Source organism: Adiantum capillus-veneris, chromosome 20 (assembly GCF_014529385.1).
Source record: "Adiantum capillus-veneris isolate H3 chromosome 20, ASM1452938v2, whole genome shotgun sequence".
Lineage (NCBI taxonomy): Eukaryota > Viridiplantae > Streptophyta > Polypodiopsida > Polypodiales > Pteridaceae > Adiantum > Adiantum capillus-veneris.
In genome coordinates, this window is record NC_140950.1 from 7,473,880 (window position 1) to 7,488,761 (window position 14,882).

Sequence of the window (14,882 nt, forward strand, 5' to 3'; positions counted from 1 at the left end):
GTGAAAGATTTTTTCACGCGCTGGCAGTTAGCGCCGAAACCGGAAGCTTTACCATTTGGCTTTCTCCACTGGTTGTAGATAAAGGTTGCCTTTTTTTTTAATTAGCCCAATGTGGCTGCCCTTTGGTGGCCACGAGCGAGATGGGAGAGACACGGGCCTAAGACAAGTACGTGGTCTACGTGTGACCTTGGATGAGGCACAATCATCTCAAAAGTAACTAAAAAATGACGTTCGCCACTGGCACGTCGAGATGAGCCCTCACCCACACCATGTCCGCTTGGACATAACATTTTTTTGAGAATTTAGGCTGGGTTCAGACTGAACCAGCGGGCCTTCGCAAATCTGCCGCCGTCTAGTGTGAGCAGTGTGGAGGAGGAAAAGTGAAAAAGTGAAGGGGGCTGAGAGAGGCCATCAACTCTTCCCGGGGGGGGGGGGGGGGGGCGGGGGTGGCGGGGGTCGGAAGAAAAATGGAGGGCCCGGCGGAAGAGTGCCTCAACTCCAACCAATCAAATTTCGTCATGGAAGATCGACGCCCCTTCTTCCGCCGCCTAGTCTGAACCCACCCTTAGAAAATTGTTTGGCGCCTTCGGAGCAGTCGACCTGCAGCTGGGTTACCAAGAGATTTCTACGCAGGAACGTCCTTGAGATGGCTATTGCTCCTGCTTCAGCTAGCAACCCTGCAACGTCTGCGGCGAAAGATTACGACTTGCCATGGGTGGAGAAATACAGGCCGCATAAAATAGCCGATATTGTAGGAAATGAAGACGCTGTTTGTAGGCTGCAGGTTATTGCAAGGGATGGCAACATGCCCAATCTGATCTTTGCTGTATCCTATAGGAATTTTGTTTGCATGCAAACAGGACTGCGGTCACCCACATACGTATGCGTAAGCTACGTGCAATAGCCCATGCTTTACACTACATCATGTGGAAATGCAAGCATATTTTTTGATTCGCAGCTCCTTGACACGTGCAATAGGGTCCTCCAGGAACAGGGAAGACCACAAGTATTCTTGCACTCGCACATGAGCTTTTAGGAGCAAATTTTAAGGAAGCAGTTCTGGAGCTTAATGCCTCAGATGACAGGTACTCGTCCTAAAACGCTCAGCATTTTTTAGGTGGGACTGACATATTTGTGTTTTCCTGTATAATATTAGCCCTTCGTGTATTGGCAGGGGGATTGATGTAGTCAGAAATAAGATAAAGATGTTCGCTCAGAAGAAAGTCACTTTACCTCCAGGAAGGCATAAAATCATTCTCTTGGATGAAGCTGACAGGTTGCGTAGCTTTCTCAAAATCTTCTACTTATTTTCTACCTTTTTTGGGCCATGACTGTGGTTTTTGGTGCTGCTTCAGCATGACCAGTGGTGCACAACAAGCACTTCGCCGGACGATGGAGATCTATTCTAACACAACCAGATTTGCTCTGGCATGCAATACATCTGCAAAGATCATTGAACCAATCCAGAGCAGATGCGCAATTGTACGATTTTCAAGGCTTTCAGACCGTGATATATTGGATCGACTGCTGCGGGTTGTACAAGCTGAAAATGTACGCGATCAAACTGTAATGTCTGAAGTTGTTCCTGGCTATTTTGTCTTTAAAGTAGGTGTTTGGCCACTATGGGCAAGAAGTATGATGGGCCAAGCTTCAGCTTTCAGCTTTACATAGTGTTCATAATGGCAAGAGACAATCATGCATGGATCTTTTCACCGAGTTTGAACCAGTTGCCTTCCCTTGGTGCTTATTTCCTGCTCACAGCCTGTGGCATTCTTTGGATCTTTTGATTTGTGAAAGAAAACAGGGATATTTTAGTACCCTACCCCCCCACCTCCCTGTGTTGAATGGGTCCTTTGCTAGAGCATGCCGACCTTCGAGATAGAACATGTTTGTGTCTCCATGGGTTAGGATTTTTAATCCTAACCCCTTTTAAAAATCCTAACCCCTTTGGTCGTCAAGGCTGTCTTCAATAAGTCGGCTAGGGTTAGGATTATGGAGTCCCTACCCCCCTTCGTCTTTAGTGGTTGACACGTCACCTATTTTGTGACATATCCCCCTCTTGAAAGAAAAGTAATTGTCGCGATTAGACTTGCAAAACTCAATCCAGTTAGTTCAAAAATCCAAGGGTCATTTAGTTTTCTCATTGTGTATTGGAGCTCTTGATATTTTGGTGTAGCAAAGTTAGCCATCACACCCAGACTGCACTGATTTTGAAAGGGGTGTCTCGATGCACTAAGATTACATACTTATGCAATCTCACCCAATATGGAATATATATAGTTGGCATATCACGATGCAACTAAGATGATTACAGATGCAGTCACAAGACATAAAGACAAACTCTCTAATGAATTATTCCCTCTGAGAATTGAGGTCCCAATACATGAGAAATTCAAAGGCCACACTTTTCCATGAATACTTCCCCTTGGAACCAAAGTCAGAGCCATGAGATTCACAGGTCTGATAGCTCCCCAGACCGCAGCCTGCGTCATTCATAGGTTCCATTTACAACTAAACGCTCCCCAGACCACAGTCTGCGTCACTTAGAGGTTTCCAAAGACAACACTAATATAATACTTCTCCCAAGATTAGTCCCGAGCCATGAGATATTCAAATCTTTCAATCACAGTTTTCTCTTGAATACTCCTCCCAAACCAATGTTCTAGCCATGAGTTATTTATAGGATTTTCCAAACATGGTTAAATCCAGCATCAAAACTAGAAGCAAACCCAATCAGCACCAAGACAGTTTTAGAACAAATAATCCATTTCGAGCAAATTCTAAACAGTATGCTCAAACAATGTTCAACAGTATCTAAAGACAGAAATCATGTGGCTCAGTGAGTCGAACTCAAAAGGAGACTGGCTTCCCATCTTGCACCACAGTTATGGTTCAGTTCCTATCATAAGGTTGTAGCTCTTTAATAGTCAAAACTGACTTGAATAAAGAGTGCTTTTGTAAGGTCTCTGACCTGATCACAAGAGCACCCTTGTACCACGAAATGAATACAATGGAATAAGTTACTATTTTTAGCAGTTTTTCAGATTCTGTCAGTGCCATGATGTTTAGAATGTTATAAAGCTTCAAAATGTGAATTAAAATAATTTTTGTGAATTTTTTTAAAAAATAGTAAGTTTTTGGTTATCCGAATCGTCCAGTCTCGACCGTCTCGGAAATCTGCACCCGTACCCCGAATTTGAAAAAAATGCATTTTCGGACCCCGGGGGGTGCTAAATATGGCAAGTACTCAGACCCGTACGTCTTAGTTAGAGCTTAGTATAGCAATTTACGGCATCAAAATCCGACTCGTATGGCCCGTTTTAGCCTAAAACCAAATTTTCACAAAATTATCCGGGAGGCATCGGGGGCCCGAGGCTGTGTGGGAACAGGTCCCAGCCCACTCTAGACCTGCTTTAGCAGCTAGGGGGCGCCCTCTTGCTTTGTGGGAGTCTTGGGGAAGCTGCCAAGCCTGCAACTCAGTGTGAGAGTCAGTTTACTGAGCCAACTGGACACTTGGTGGGTAGGCAACTGGACTTGCCATGCAAGGAATGAGTGCTCATCCAGATGCAATTAGCAACACAAATCGATTTTCATCCTGTAGGAGCCTATTTAAAGGCCTACACACACACAGACATATATGCTCACACACACATTGCATACTCACACACCTACACGCTAGGAAGGTGCTGTCGGCACACACAGCTTTTGAAGGAGAAGCAAGGAGGGAGGTGCTGCATCTCGAGGATTCATTGCATCAGAAATTTAAGAGGATTCTTAGTCCCTAATCACGATAATTATGGTTTAATTACTGCTCTTCTTAATCTCATCATTACCCACTCATAATTCTTGTCTTCTATGCCTACTTTTAGCTATAATTCTCTATAACTGCTCTCTAAGTTTTCATAGCTATACTTCATTACATAATTATCATTCATTTAGTTAATTTATTCAGCCATTCATCATCCTTAATCAAGGATTAATGCATGATTACGAAAGATTCTCTCTCTAGGCGGTACAGTCAATAAATTGTCAGCTAGTAATAGTGTAGATTTGTCAGAATTCAATCTTTCACTACTCAATAGAGTTGTAATTAAATTATACTTAATCTTCTCTCACCTTTAGATGCGATTAAGGCTGAAAAATTAATCCGCCATTAGTCCAATAAGAAGGAGGTTTTTCCATCACACATGCCTACGGTCACTCTGCACCTTCATATTGCCCTAGGAAAATGAATGAGCTTGCTTACTTCATATCTTTCGTGAATCAATTAGAAAAACTCTGAATTTCTTAATCATCTAAGCCAAGTAATTAACCTTAGAGTCGTTTCCCATAGGGTGGATACAGAATTACCCTTAAAATTGCTAGGGCAAAAAGGGAGAAATCTAACCTCGTGCATAAGGAGGAGTCTTTAATAAATCTAATCTGCCGATTGGTTTGTCATGTTACTCTCGGACCTTAACTCTTTTTTTTCAAGTCTATCATTTAAGTAGTGAGAAAAATGGCCCCGGTTAAGAGAACTCGCTTCGGTGGAGCCCACGACCGCGAGGCGGGAACAAGCAATGTCAACGGAAAAGGAAAGGCTCCCATGGACGAGCAAATATTGGCCATCCCACGGGCTATTGACGAAGAAATGGAAGAGGTAGGTCCCAATTTCTATTTAAGTTGTTTAATTAACATTGCATACGATTAGTTAGGAATGAACATATCCCCGAACATGTTGGAGAAATCCGACAGAAACCTCGGCATTGAATGCATAGTACATTTAAGTATAAAGTAGGAAAGAAATGATTGATGGGTATGCTGTTTGCAAGAGGAAAGAATGTTTGCCAGGGAAAATTTAGCTCGACATGTTCATTTTATTTCCAATGTTGAATCAGTCCTGACCCCCCTACTGATCACAGGGGGCAGAGTTCCTCGTTAGGGCTCTTGAATCCACGACTTGCTTTTTATGCGGTGGATACCCACGACTTGCTTTCTATGCGGTGGGAACCCACGTTTTGCTTTCTATGCGGTGGGAGTGTCCATGACGTGCTTTCTATGAGGTGGACATACTTAGTTGTATGGGCAGCTAGGCGACAACGGGAGGAGTAAACTCTCGCTGGAGGGGGGATGTTGTACCTCCAGAACATTGGAACTTTTATGAATAAGTTTGAGTAGAATTTTTACTAGAATTCTGTCTTGGTGTTGTTTGTAATACTGGTTGAAGGGTTGTTTTAACGAACCATGTGATTCGGAATTAAACAAGGAATATCTATGTTGAACAACCTTTGTGGTAGTAATTAGGTCACACGAGGAAGTGTGAGTGTGGGGGTGGAAAGTGGGGGCTTGGCTCGGGTTGCCAATGCCTACGAGATGGGTGGTCCCGATTGGTCGGGAACTCTCTGTCCCCATAGTGCTTACTCGATATTGGTATTACTCATTGCCCCTAGAGCGGCGAATCCTCGAGAGTACGTGCCTCTGAAACATGGGGAAAAAGGCACTCGGGGTTTCTCTCCTCTTGGAAGGTGGGTCTTAGGATCGCTAGATAGTTAAGTACGCTTCCCCTGCGAGGTGGAGCTAGATCTCGTTGTTAGTAGGCTTGAACTCGACTCACTTTGTGATGAGAGATCGTCCGCTAGTTGAACCCTGAACCATTTTGTTTGCTTCCGCTATAGATCTAGTGGCCACCAAGTTTACCATCAGATCCGTTGTTTGATACGACGGGGTGGGGACCTCACAACTTTTGTAGCAGTGATGGTAGTCCAATGGTATAGTGTTCACATTGGTCCTCCAAGGTTATCAGCTTGAGAGAGACACCGAGAGATAGATAATTAGGAAATTGTGTACATATTTAAAGGCTCTTGGCCTCCCAAAAGCATCTGCTATTTAAAAGCATCACCTTCAAAAGCATCTGGTGCAAAAGCTTGCCTCCATTGGGCTGCTCGTACAACGCTGCCATGTCAACGGCAGGTTCTGCAAATCGCGGGTTGGGTGGTACGATGCTGCCATCATCTCCCGACGCTTAGTCTTTTGCTAGCTCTTCTTAGGGTCTATGTCACAACTTGATGACGTGGCATGACCCAGGACATTAAAGTTTTCACCTTATGAGTTGTTCCAACTTATGGACATTGGTAGAGGCGGGGCCTGGGGATATAGAGCAAATAGAAACAGCGCGCTGCCGAGTTGTACGGACTTCGTAAATCACCCTGGCTGCTGACGTGGCAGATGTAGGGAACCTCCGTGTTTTACGTTGACTGTACGGATCTCCGCAGTTTACACTGACTTGCTGATGTGGCAGTGCGTACAGATTTCCGCAATTACCGCTAGCTGCTTTTGCTGGCAGATTTGAGAGAAGATGCTTTTGGAGCCATTGCTTTTAAGTTTAATGCTTTTGGGGCTTTGCTTTTAGCAACCCTTGTAAAACTTTTATGAGTGACCCAACGGGCTCACTTTGGAGGGCATCTGGACGCAGAGTCTGAGAGCGAGTACTCGCAGGCCGGTTGTACCTTGCTCGAAGATTAATATAAATAGAAATATCGTAAGGGGCACCAGTCTTTGGGGCCAATGTCTCTTGGCACGGAACTACGCCGGGCCGTGGCGACTCTCTTATTTTGTGAAGTATTTTGAAGTGAATCTTTGTTGTGTCGCGGTAGAATCTTGACTTGGGGTGTACAAGTTTGCTACAGTGGTATCAAAGCACGGCCAATTTCTCTTCTACCGGGAGATCCGATCCCTTTTCTCGCGACACTTATCCGAAAAGAATCATTTGACCTCGCAACCGTTGAGGAGGGAGGAGACAATGCAAAAGATTTAAACGACTTAACAAAAGATGAGTATGGGCCGCATCGGCGTACACAATATGAACTTTTGGAGATGCAACGTTGACAACAGGTTGACGAGTGCACAAAGCAAATGCTTCAATTTGCTAAAGATCCCCAGTTGCAGATTTTTTTGTTTCAGTACTCCATGGTTGAAGTGCATACTCAGTGGCAGAAAGCCACTGAACCACCAATTAAACCGGCAATCAAGAAACGTCCTTCTTCGAGGATGTTTACAAAACAAGAACTTCAAGGGTGTTTCAGACCCAGATCAGTCAGCTTTTGGACAGGAAGAATCAATCGAAGAAGCACTTGAAGAAGCGCAAGAAAGGGACTGACTACCCTCGTTACTTGGGCCGTCAATCTTTTTTTGCATCTGCAAGAAAGCAGAACAAGCGTCTGCGTTTTGAAGGACTACCCAATTCTTCTTCTTCCTCTTCTTCTGACAGTTCTTCTAGCTCTTCCGACTCAAGTGAGGAGGACAGAAAGTTTAAAAGCGAAGCAAAAAGCAAAGCTTTGGAAAGAGCAAGGAAAAGGCAAAGAAACTCAAATTCCGACCAATTTCTGATAGCTCTACGGAGGAGTCATCTTTAGACAGTTCGGACTTCGACGACCACATGTTTTATGCGAAGAAGAAGCACTTCTATAGAGCCAACCAATATGACTGCCTCGAAGACGAGCAAGAAAAAGGAATTTAAAGAAGGTGGACAATTGATAAAATTTGAATCCTTTTTTGGATTTTGAGATGCTCTAAGAGCTTTGGCCTTCATCCAGTAGATTGACATGGCCTTCTCTGGAGGGTTGCATCTTTTCTGAAAGGAAATGCTCGAACATGGTGGTCCACCCTTCTTCTGAGGAAAGAACAAGTGGTTGAAATTCAAACGGCTCTTTATTTCTTCTTGGCTTACCTGGGAGTACAAACGGGATGTAAGAACCGCTCCGAACCATCTTCGGATGACCAAGGGAGATTCTTTAGATGCTTATTGCGAGAGGTTTTGGGACTCTTTTCTACCAACCTCTTCATTTAAGAAGGTCACCTTTAAGGAACAAATTGAGCGGTTTTGCTGCGGACTCCCTACAGAGATATGAGATTACTGTCTTGAACAAAAGTCGGATTCTATTCAAGAAGTAATGGGTCATGCGAAACAGGGGTTCTCGATACATTCGGGGAATTTGACTGACCCCACTGATGAAATCTTGACTCAAAGGACCAGACAGACTTCCAACTATGAAAGTAGAAAGACTTCCTAGGAAAAGAAGGATACACGACCCCGACTGACTCTTCGAGAAAGGGCTAACTATCTCAAAGAGGGGAAGTGTTTTGGTTGCGGGGAACAAGGGCACATCTCCGCAAAGTGCCCTAAAAAGGCACATCAAGGACAAACTGAAGACATGCCAGAGAGTTCTAGAGAAGCAGAGGAACGTGGCAGAAAAGGCAAGATGAAAGCAGGACTGGTACCAGATTACATGGGTACTGACCCAAGCGAGATAGATGAAAGTACAGAACTTTGCCGAGCTTGGGGCAAAGTGAAAGATTAGGAAGCCCTTATCTTTTTTGATTGAGGAGCCAAGGTCAACTTCATTTCACCTGAATCGGCGGCGCGGCTCTAGATTACGTCCGAGAGGATGGGACCACCAGCAGAGGCAGTTCTAGCGGCACCCGGACGTGATATAGCCATTACGCAAACTCTGTGTGTATGTTTTTGTCTCTCTCTCTCTCTCTCTCTCTCTCTCTCTCTCTGAGAATTTAGGGCACGAGTACTTTTACATCATGCCTTTGGAAGGGTGTGACATCCTCCTAGGAGTCCCTTGGTACTATAAGGACAGCGCCGTGGTCGTCTATCGGGCCAAGAAAGCGACTTTGACAAATGAAAAGGGCCGAAAAATTGTACTAGATGTAAAACTGAAGGGTGAGTCCGTCCCTATTGTATCGACTTCGGCCATTTCCAAATTAATGAAATCCAGTCTTTTTGTTTACTCGATCTATTTGAAAGAGTTGAACGATGAACACAGAACGAACATGTCTGAACTTGACAAAGAACGCCAAGATTTTCTCCACACATGCTGATTGTTTCTCTGAAGGTTTGCCAGGCGAGTTACCACAATCTTGTCGTGAGGGTCATACTATTGATCTGATTCCTGGAAGCACACCACTGAAGCGGCCACCTTACCGTGTTAGCCGAGTCCAGAATGAAGAGATCATGAACTAAGTGAAAGACCTTCTTGAAAAGGCTCTTATCCAACCAAGTACTTCACCCTACTGCTCTCTGGTTTTGTTGGTATTAAAGAAAGACGGATCTTGGAGAATGTGCATTGATTATAGAGCTCTCAATAAATCACTATCAAGAACCGATTTCCGATTCCAAGGATCGATGATATTCTTGACTGACTTCAGGGATCCTCTTGTCTCAGCAGGATTGATTTTGAAAGTGGATATCATTAGATCAGAATCGCTCTAGGAGATGTCTACACGACAGCCTTTGGACAAGCTTTGGTTTATATGAATTTTTGGTGAAACGTGTGAAGCGTTATTTCTTTTGGCTGAGACTCAAGAAGGATGTGGACGATTTTGTTCGCAGCTGTTTAGTATGCCAGAAGGTCAAGTTTGACAGGCATAAGGCATAGGGATTACTACAGCCTTTATCCATTCCCACCCACCCGTGGGAAAGTATTGCAATGGATTTCATATTTGATCTCCCGAAGGCAGAGTGGGCACAATGGCATTTACACTGTCATCGACAAATTTAGCAAGCAAACTCACTTCATTCCAGCGAAGAAAACAGTCAAGCCGGATCATTTAGCGGGAGTGTTCATTGCGTAGATATTTCGATTACATGGCATGCCTGAGACAATAGTCTCCGACAAAGATCCCCGATACACGAGTTTGTTTTGGAGGGCTATTTGGGAGAACATTGACACAATTGCAGTTCTCGTCATCATTCCAACCGCAGACAGATGGGCAATTTGAGATTGCAAATCCAGTTGTTCTGGATTTATTAAAGTCTTACATCTATGATTAGAAGACTCAATGGGAATTTTTTTTGCCTTTGCTGGAATTTGCCTACAATTACATGGTTCACTCTACGACGGGGAAGGCGCCATTTGAGATAATTGAAGGTGCTCCGAAGGTTCCACCCTCTCCTAGCTCTAAGGACAAGATTTTTGAAGCCGAGCAGCACACGAGGGACTTGGATATTGCTTTTCCAAGGTCCGGGAGGCTTTAGCGAAATCTCAAGAACGACATAAGAAGGCAGTAGATCGACATCGACGAGATTTGAAATTAAAGGAAGACGATTGGGTGCTCTTACATTTTGAAAAGGCACGCCTAAGAAAACGAAAGAGAAAGGAGTGGCTTTTTCCAAAGCTTAGCATGAGGTATTATGGCCCTTTCCAGATAAAAGAAAAGATAAATAATGTCTCCTTTCGACTCAAGCTGCTCGATACTTGGAAGATTCACAATGCATTCCATGTGAGTCTATCGAAGCCTTTTAAAGGTGATGTGCTAGTTGATGGGGAGCTTGATGAGCAACCCGAAGTGGAGGAAAGTGAGGAGATACTCGTTCCAGAAGAACAGATTTTGGCACACAAGGAAAGAAAGACGAAAGGTAAAGTGATTCGGCGGTTCTTGGTTAAATTCAAGAACTATCTTGCATTCGATGAGAAGTGTATGGAGGAGGAGTACTAGCAGATACTCCTAGATTTTGGAACTTTACCTTGAAGCATTCGGTTTAGCATCGTCCACTGCGATAGAACACCGATTTCAGGAAGAGTGATGTAACAAACTTGGACAGCCCAAGTCAAGATTCTACCGCGACACAACAGAGATTCACTCTAAACTTATTCACAGATCACAAGAAAACCAACACGGCGCGGCGTAGTTCCGTGTCAAGAGATATTGACCCAAAGATTGGTGTCCCTTTCGATATTTATTTTTATATTAATCGTTGAGCAAAGTACAATTGAGCCCGCAGGTGCTCGCTCTCAGAATCTGTGTCCAGACGCTTTGAGAAGTGAGCCCCTAAGGCCACTTATAAACATTACAAGGGATGTTAAAAGCAGAGCCCCAAAAGCTTCAAACCCAAAAGCAATAAGTTTCAAAAGCTATTGGTCTAAAAATTGCCACAAAAGTTGTCAGCGTAATTTGCGAGGAAAAATCCATACGCTTTGTCAACGCTAAAAGCAGACGTCCGTACAGTGCCACATCAGCCTGTCCGTACACACTGTCACGTCAGCAGTCAGTGCGTATCGCGGAAATCCGTACAGCCACGTTAGCCTGTCAGCGTAAATGGCGGGCTTTTGTATAGTGAGCTAGCCTGTTGGGTGTGTGTGTTGTCACCAATTTGTGACATACCCCCCTCTTGAAAGAATTGTAATTGTCCTCGATTACGCCTGCAAAACAGACAGAGGCCATAAACTGTCTTAGTAGACATTGATTGTTAGTATCGACGCACTAGACACGCCATGTCTAGCACTTGTACAAAACGACAGTCACATCACAGGACATCACTTGACATCAAAGGACATCACATGACAAATCACAAAAAAATTCATTTCAAATCTCAAACCATGACCATCGGCAACGTATTTAGTAATCGCATCTAGATCCATTCCAGGCCTCATTGATGCCGGATTAACTAATCCTTATTGCAAACATGTCTATAGAGATTTATGAGACTGAAATGTTGCACTCATTTCGTTTTTGAGTTCCTGTACTCAAACAAGTCAAATGAGAGAGTACAAATCAATCATATTCATTTTTGGGAATTCCGTGTCATAAAGTCATCCAACAGAATACTAGTCAGTCCATTAGTATCCCTAAAACCCAAAGGGGACATCAGTGACCTTATTCAAAAATCAGGGTAATCTGTTGACAAAGGAGCGGGGTAACTTCCCTCTTGTGCAAACCCGCTGCACTAGATTCACCCTCGCTGAATTGGGGGTTCTATCGGAGTAGACTATGCTAAACCGAATGCTTCAAGGTAAAGTTCCAAAATCTGAGGAGTATCTGCTAGGTCCTTTCCTCCATTCACTTTGCATCCAATGCACGATAGTTCTTGAATTTAACCAAGAATCGCCTAATCACTGTACCTTTTATCTTTCTGTCCTTGTGTGCCAAAATTTGTTTTGGAACGAGTATCTATTCGCTTTCCTCCACTTCGGGTTGCTCATCAGGCTCCCCCACATCGCCTTTAAAAGGCTTCAATAGACTCACATGAAATGCATTGTGAATCTTCCAAGTATTGGGCAGCTTGAGTCTAAAGGAGACATTATTTATTTGGAAAGGGTCATAATACCTCATGCTATGTCAGGTTCACATGGCTTTGTTTGCCACGTGGACATACTTCATCGACCTCCAGAGCCAATTTTCCCCTTTTTCCTAGATATGGATGTCTAGAATCCTAGGAGGATTAGTACCGACAATTTTGTGAGTGTGTTCGTAGGACCTGCATGTCCGGACAAGTTCATTGGATCAGGTTTTACAATTTTGGAACCCTCTTGCATAAATGGTTTGTACACACGTTTTAACAAGTGTTATTACACTACAGTGGGCATCTGGCATGACGAGCATGTAGTTCTAGGTTAGAGGAATCCGACATGCGAGATTCCTTGGTGGGTGAATGTGCGATAGTTACACCCAGATCTGGACCCTTCTGGACCTATTTTTAATAAATTTTACGATTTATTTATTGGAAAATTTGGTGGATAGTTGCCTTACCTAGGCCTTAAAATTTACTTAAGGCCCATTCCTCACCTATAAAGGGGAAAGAGAGCTCCCATTTGAAGACAAGGTGCAGATTGCAGGAGCACCAGAACATTGCTAGCGTTTTTGGGAACAGATCAGCCTTAGCATTTTTGCAGCCCTTCAGCCAGCGTTTTCAGAATCAGCCTAGCGCCAACCAATTGCAGGAGATCAGCCAACGTTCACAGTTTTCAGCCCGTCGCCGTCGCGATGCGGGTGAGATCTGCGGACGCTAACCGTTACGGTTGCGGTCCGGTACTTCGGCAGCCCATCGAGCCTCACCTCGACCATTCTCTCACCGACATCGAGTGCTCACATTGCTGTCCATCATCGCCGCATCGAGATCTGCGTTTCAGCCCTGCTCTACGCGAGAGATCTGCTGCGTTTTTCGTTGCAGATCTACGTTTTTGCAGCCAGCATTCAGCCCTTCATTCCTCTCACATCGGGAGCGCAAATCAGCCTCAGATCTACCCTTGGTGGCCATCCGCAACCCCACATCGAGAAGGATCGAAAGGTACATCAAATCAGCCCCGGAGGTGCCTCTTCCCGAGGAGTTACCGCGGTGATTTATTGTCGTCAAGTTAGTAGAGTCTGCACTGAGGTATTGCATTGTGTATACATTCCATTTATGCAATCTAAAGCAAATACCACATCGGTAACGATGTGGGGGGCCCTTGAAGGGTTGGTTGGGACCCCATCGGGTGTCGCTCTTCTCTTCTCTCTCCCTCTACACACATCTATTGCATTCTCTCAGCCCCTCTCTTCAGGAGAACATAAAAGGAACATTCATTGAAGCACAAAACATTCACTAACACAAGGAAAGGATTTTGTGGAAGTGTAAAACTAGATCTTCACCATTTCAATTCCGCTGCACCTGACATTGGTATTAGAGCTTTGAAGATTTTGCACTAATCCGCTAATCTTTGAATTTTTTTTTTCTCTCGTGTTTGAGTGTGTTGTAGCATTTCACCCAAGGATGCTACTCTCTCTCAGGGAATTGCAGGACCTGCCATTGCGTGTAGGACCGTGCGCCTTGAGCATAGGAAATGCAAACACTGTATACCAGGGGTTACAATTCTAGTGCGCTTGCGAGAGGGTAGTTGACTTAGTTGACTTGGGTGGGAATGGGTAAAGGTTGTAGTAATCCTTGTGCCTTATGCCTGTCAAACTTGACCTTCTGGCATACTAAACAACTGCGAACAAAGTCGTCCACATCTTTCTTGAGTCTTGGCCAAAAGAAGTAAGGCTCCATACCTTTCAAGGTGGTGTCGATGCCGTTGTGACCCGTAAGAGGTGGACAATGATGGCACTCGGTCAAAACCTTTTCTCTCAACGGTTGTGTGACGCACAACATCGTTTTCTTCATCAAGTAGCCATCCCATGTGGAATATCTTGCTACTACCTCCCCATTCTGTATTTGAGTGAATACATTGAAAACATCAGGATTTGTGGTGTACTGATCAACCACGTCCTCGAAACTTCTTTGATAAATCGCAGAAATAGCCAAGACTAGGGGCTTCCGAGACAATGCATCTGCCACCAAGTTTTTCAGTCCTTGAACATGGACAAATCTGGAAGCGAAACCGTGACAAGATGTTAGTCCACCGCATTTGCTTTTCCGAAAGCTGCTTTTGTGACAAGAAGTAGCGTAAACTCTAACGATCAGTGAAGACCGTGAAATCGGCTCGGAGTAGGTAATGTCGCCACCGAGTAAGAGCATGAATCATTGCCAAAAGATCTTTCTCATAAATCTGTGCTGTCAATTCTGGCCTTGAAAACAATCGGCTTTCATATGCAATCACACGGCCTTCTTGCATTAAGACCGCTCCCAGACTAGGACCACAAGCATCACAATATACTTCGAATGACTTTTGCAAGTCCGACAAAGTCAACACTGGTCTAGTAGTCAGTTTTTTGTCAAGTGTTTGAAAGGCAGTCACCTGTGTCGATCCCCACAAGAAAGGAACTTCTTTTTGTGTCAATATGTGCAAAGGGGAAGCTACCTCTGCAAACTTTCGAAAGAACCGCCGGTAGTAAGAACACTAGCCCAAGAAGCTGCTAACTTCATGAACATTCTTCAAATCTTGCCAATCATGTATAATGTCAATCGTGGCGGTCCATTTGTACTCCTGTTGCTGTGACGATGTGTCCCAAAAAGTGCATCTCCGGCAAGAAAAATTCACTCTTTTTGGCATTGATAACTAATTTGTGATCCCACAATGCCCAAAAGACTTGTAGCAGATGGTGTCTGTTCTGCTTCATCCTTGGAAAAGACTATAATGTCATCAAAGAAAGTGCCGACAAAAGATCGATACTCTCGGAAAATCCTATCCATCATTCGGTTG

The 14,882-nt window shown here is 44.2% G+C and overlaps 1 protein-coding gene across 2 annotated transcripts in view; it reads left to right on the forward strand.

The window, feature by feature from the left end:
• Positions 1–453: 453 nt before the first annotated feature.
• RFC2 (replication factor C 2) overlaps positions 454–14,882 on the forward strand; it is a 61,172-nt gene continuing 46,743 nt past the window's right edge. Inside the window, exons 1-4 of one of the 2 annotated variants that reach the window (XM_086491860.1) lie at positions 454–886; positions 979–1,085; positions 1,175–1,276; positions 1,356–1,551. In XM_086491860.1, coding sequence (XP_086347986.1) covers positions 647–886; positions 979–1,085; positions 1,175–1,276; positions 1,356–1,551 — 645 coding nt within the window. In that variant the 5' untranslated portion in view covers positions 454–646. The remainder of the gene's footprint in view (positions 887–978; positions 1,086–1,174; positions 1,277–1,355; positions 1,552–14,882) is intronic. The other variant, XM_086491861.1, reaches the window with a different exon arrangement.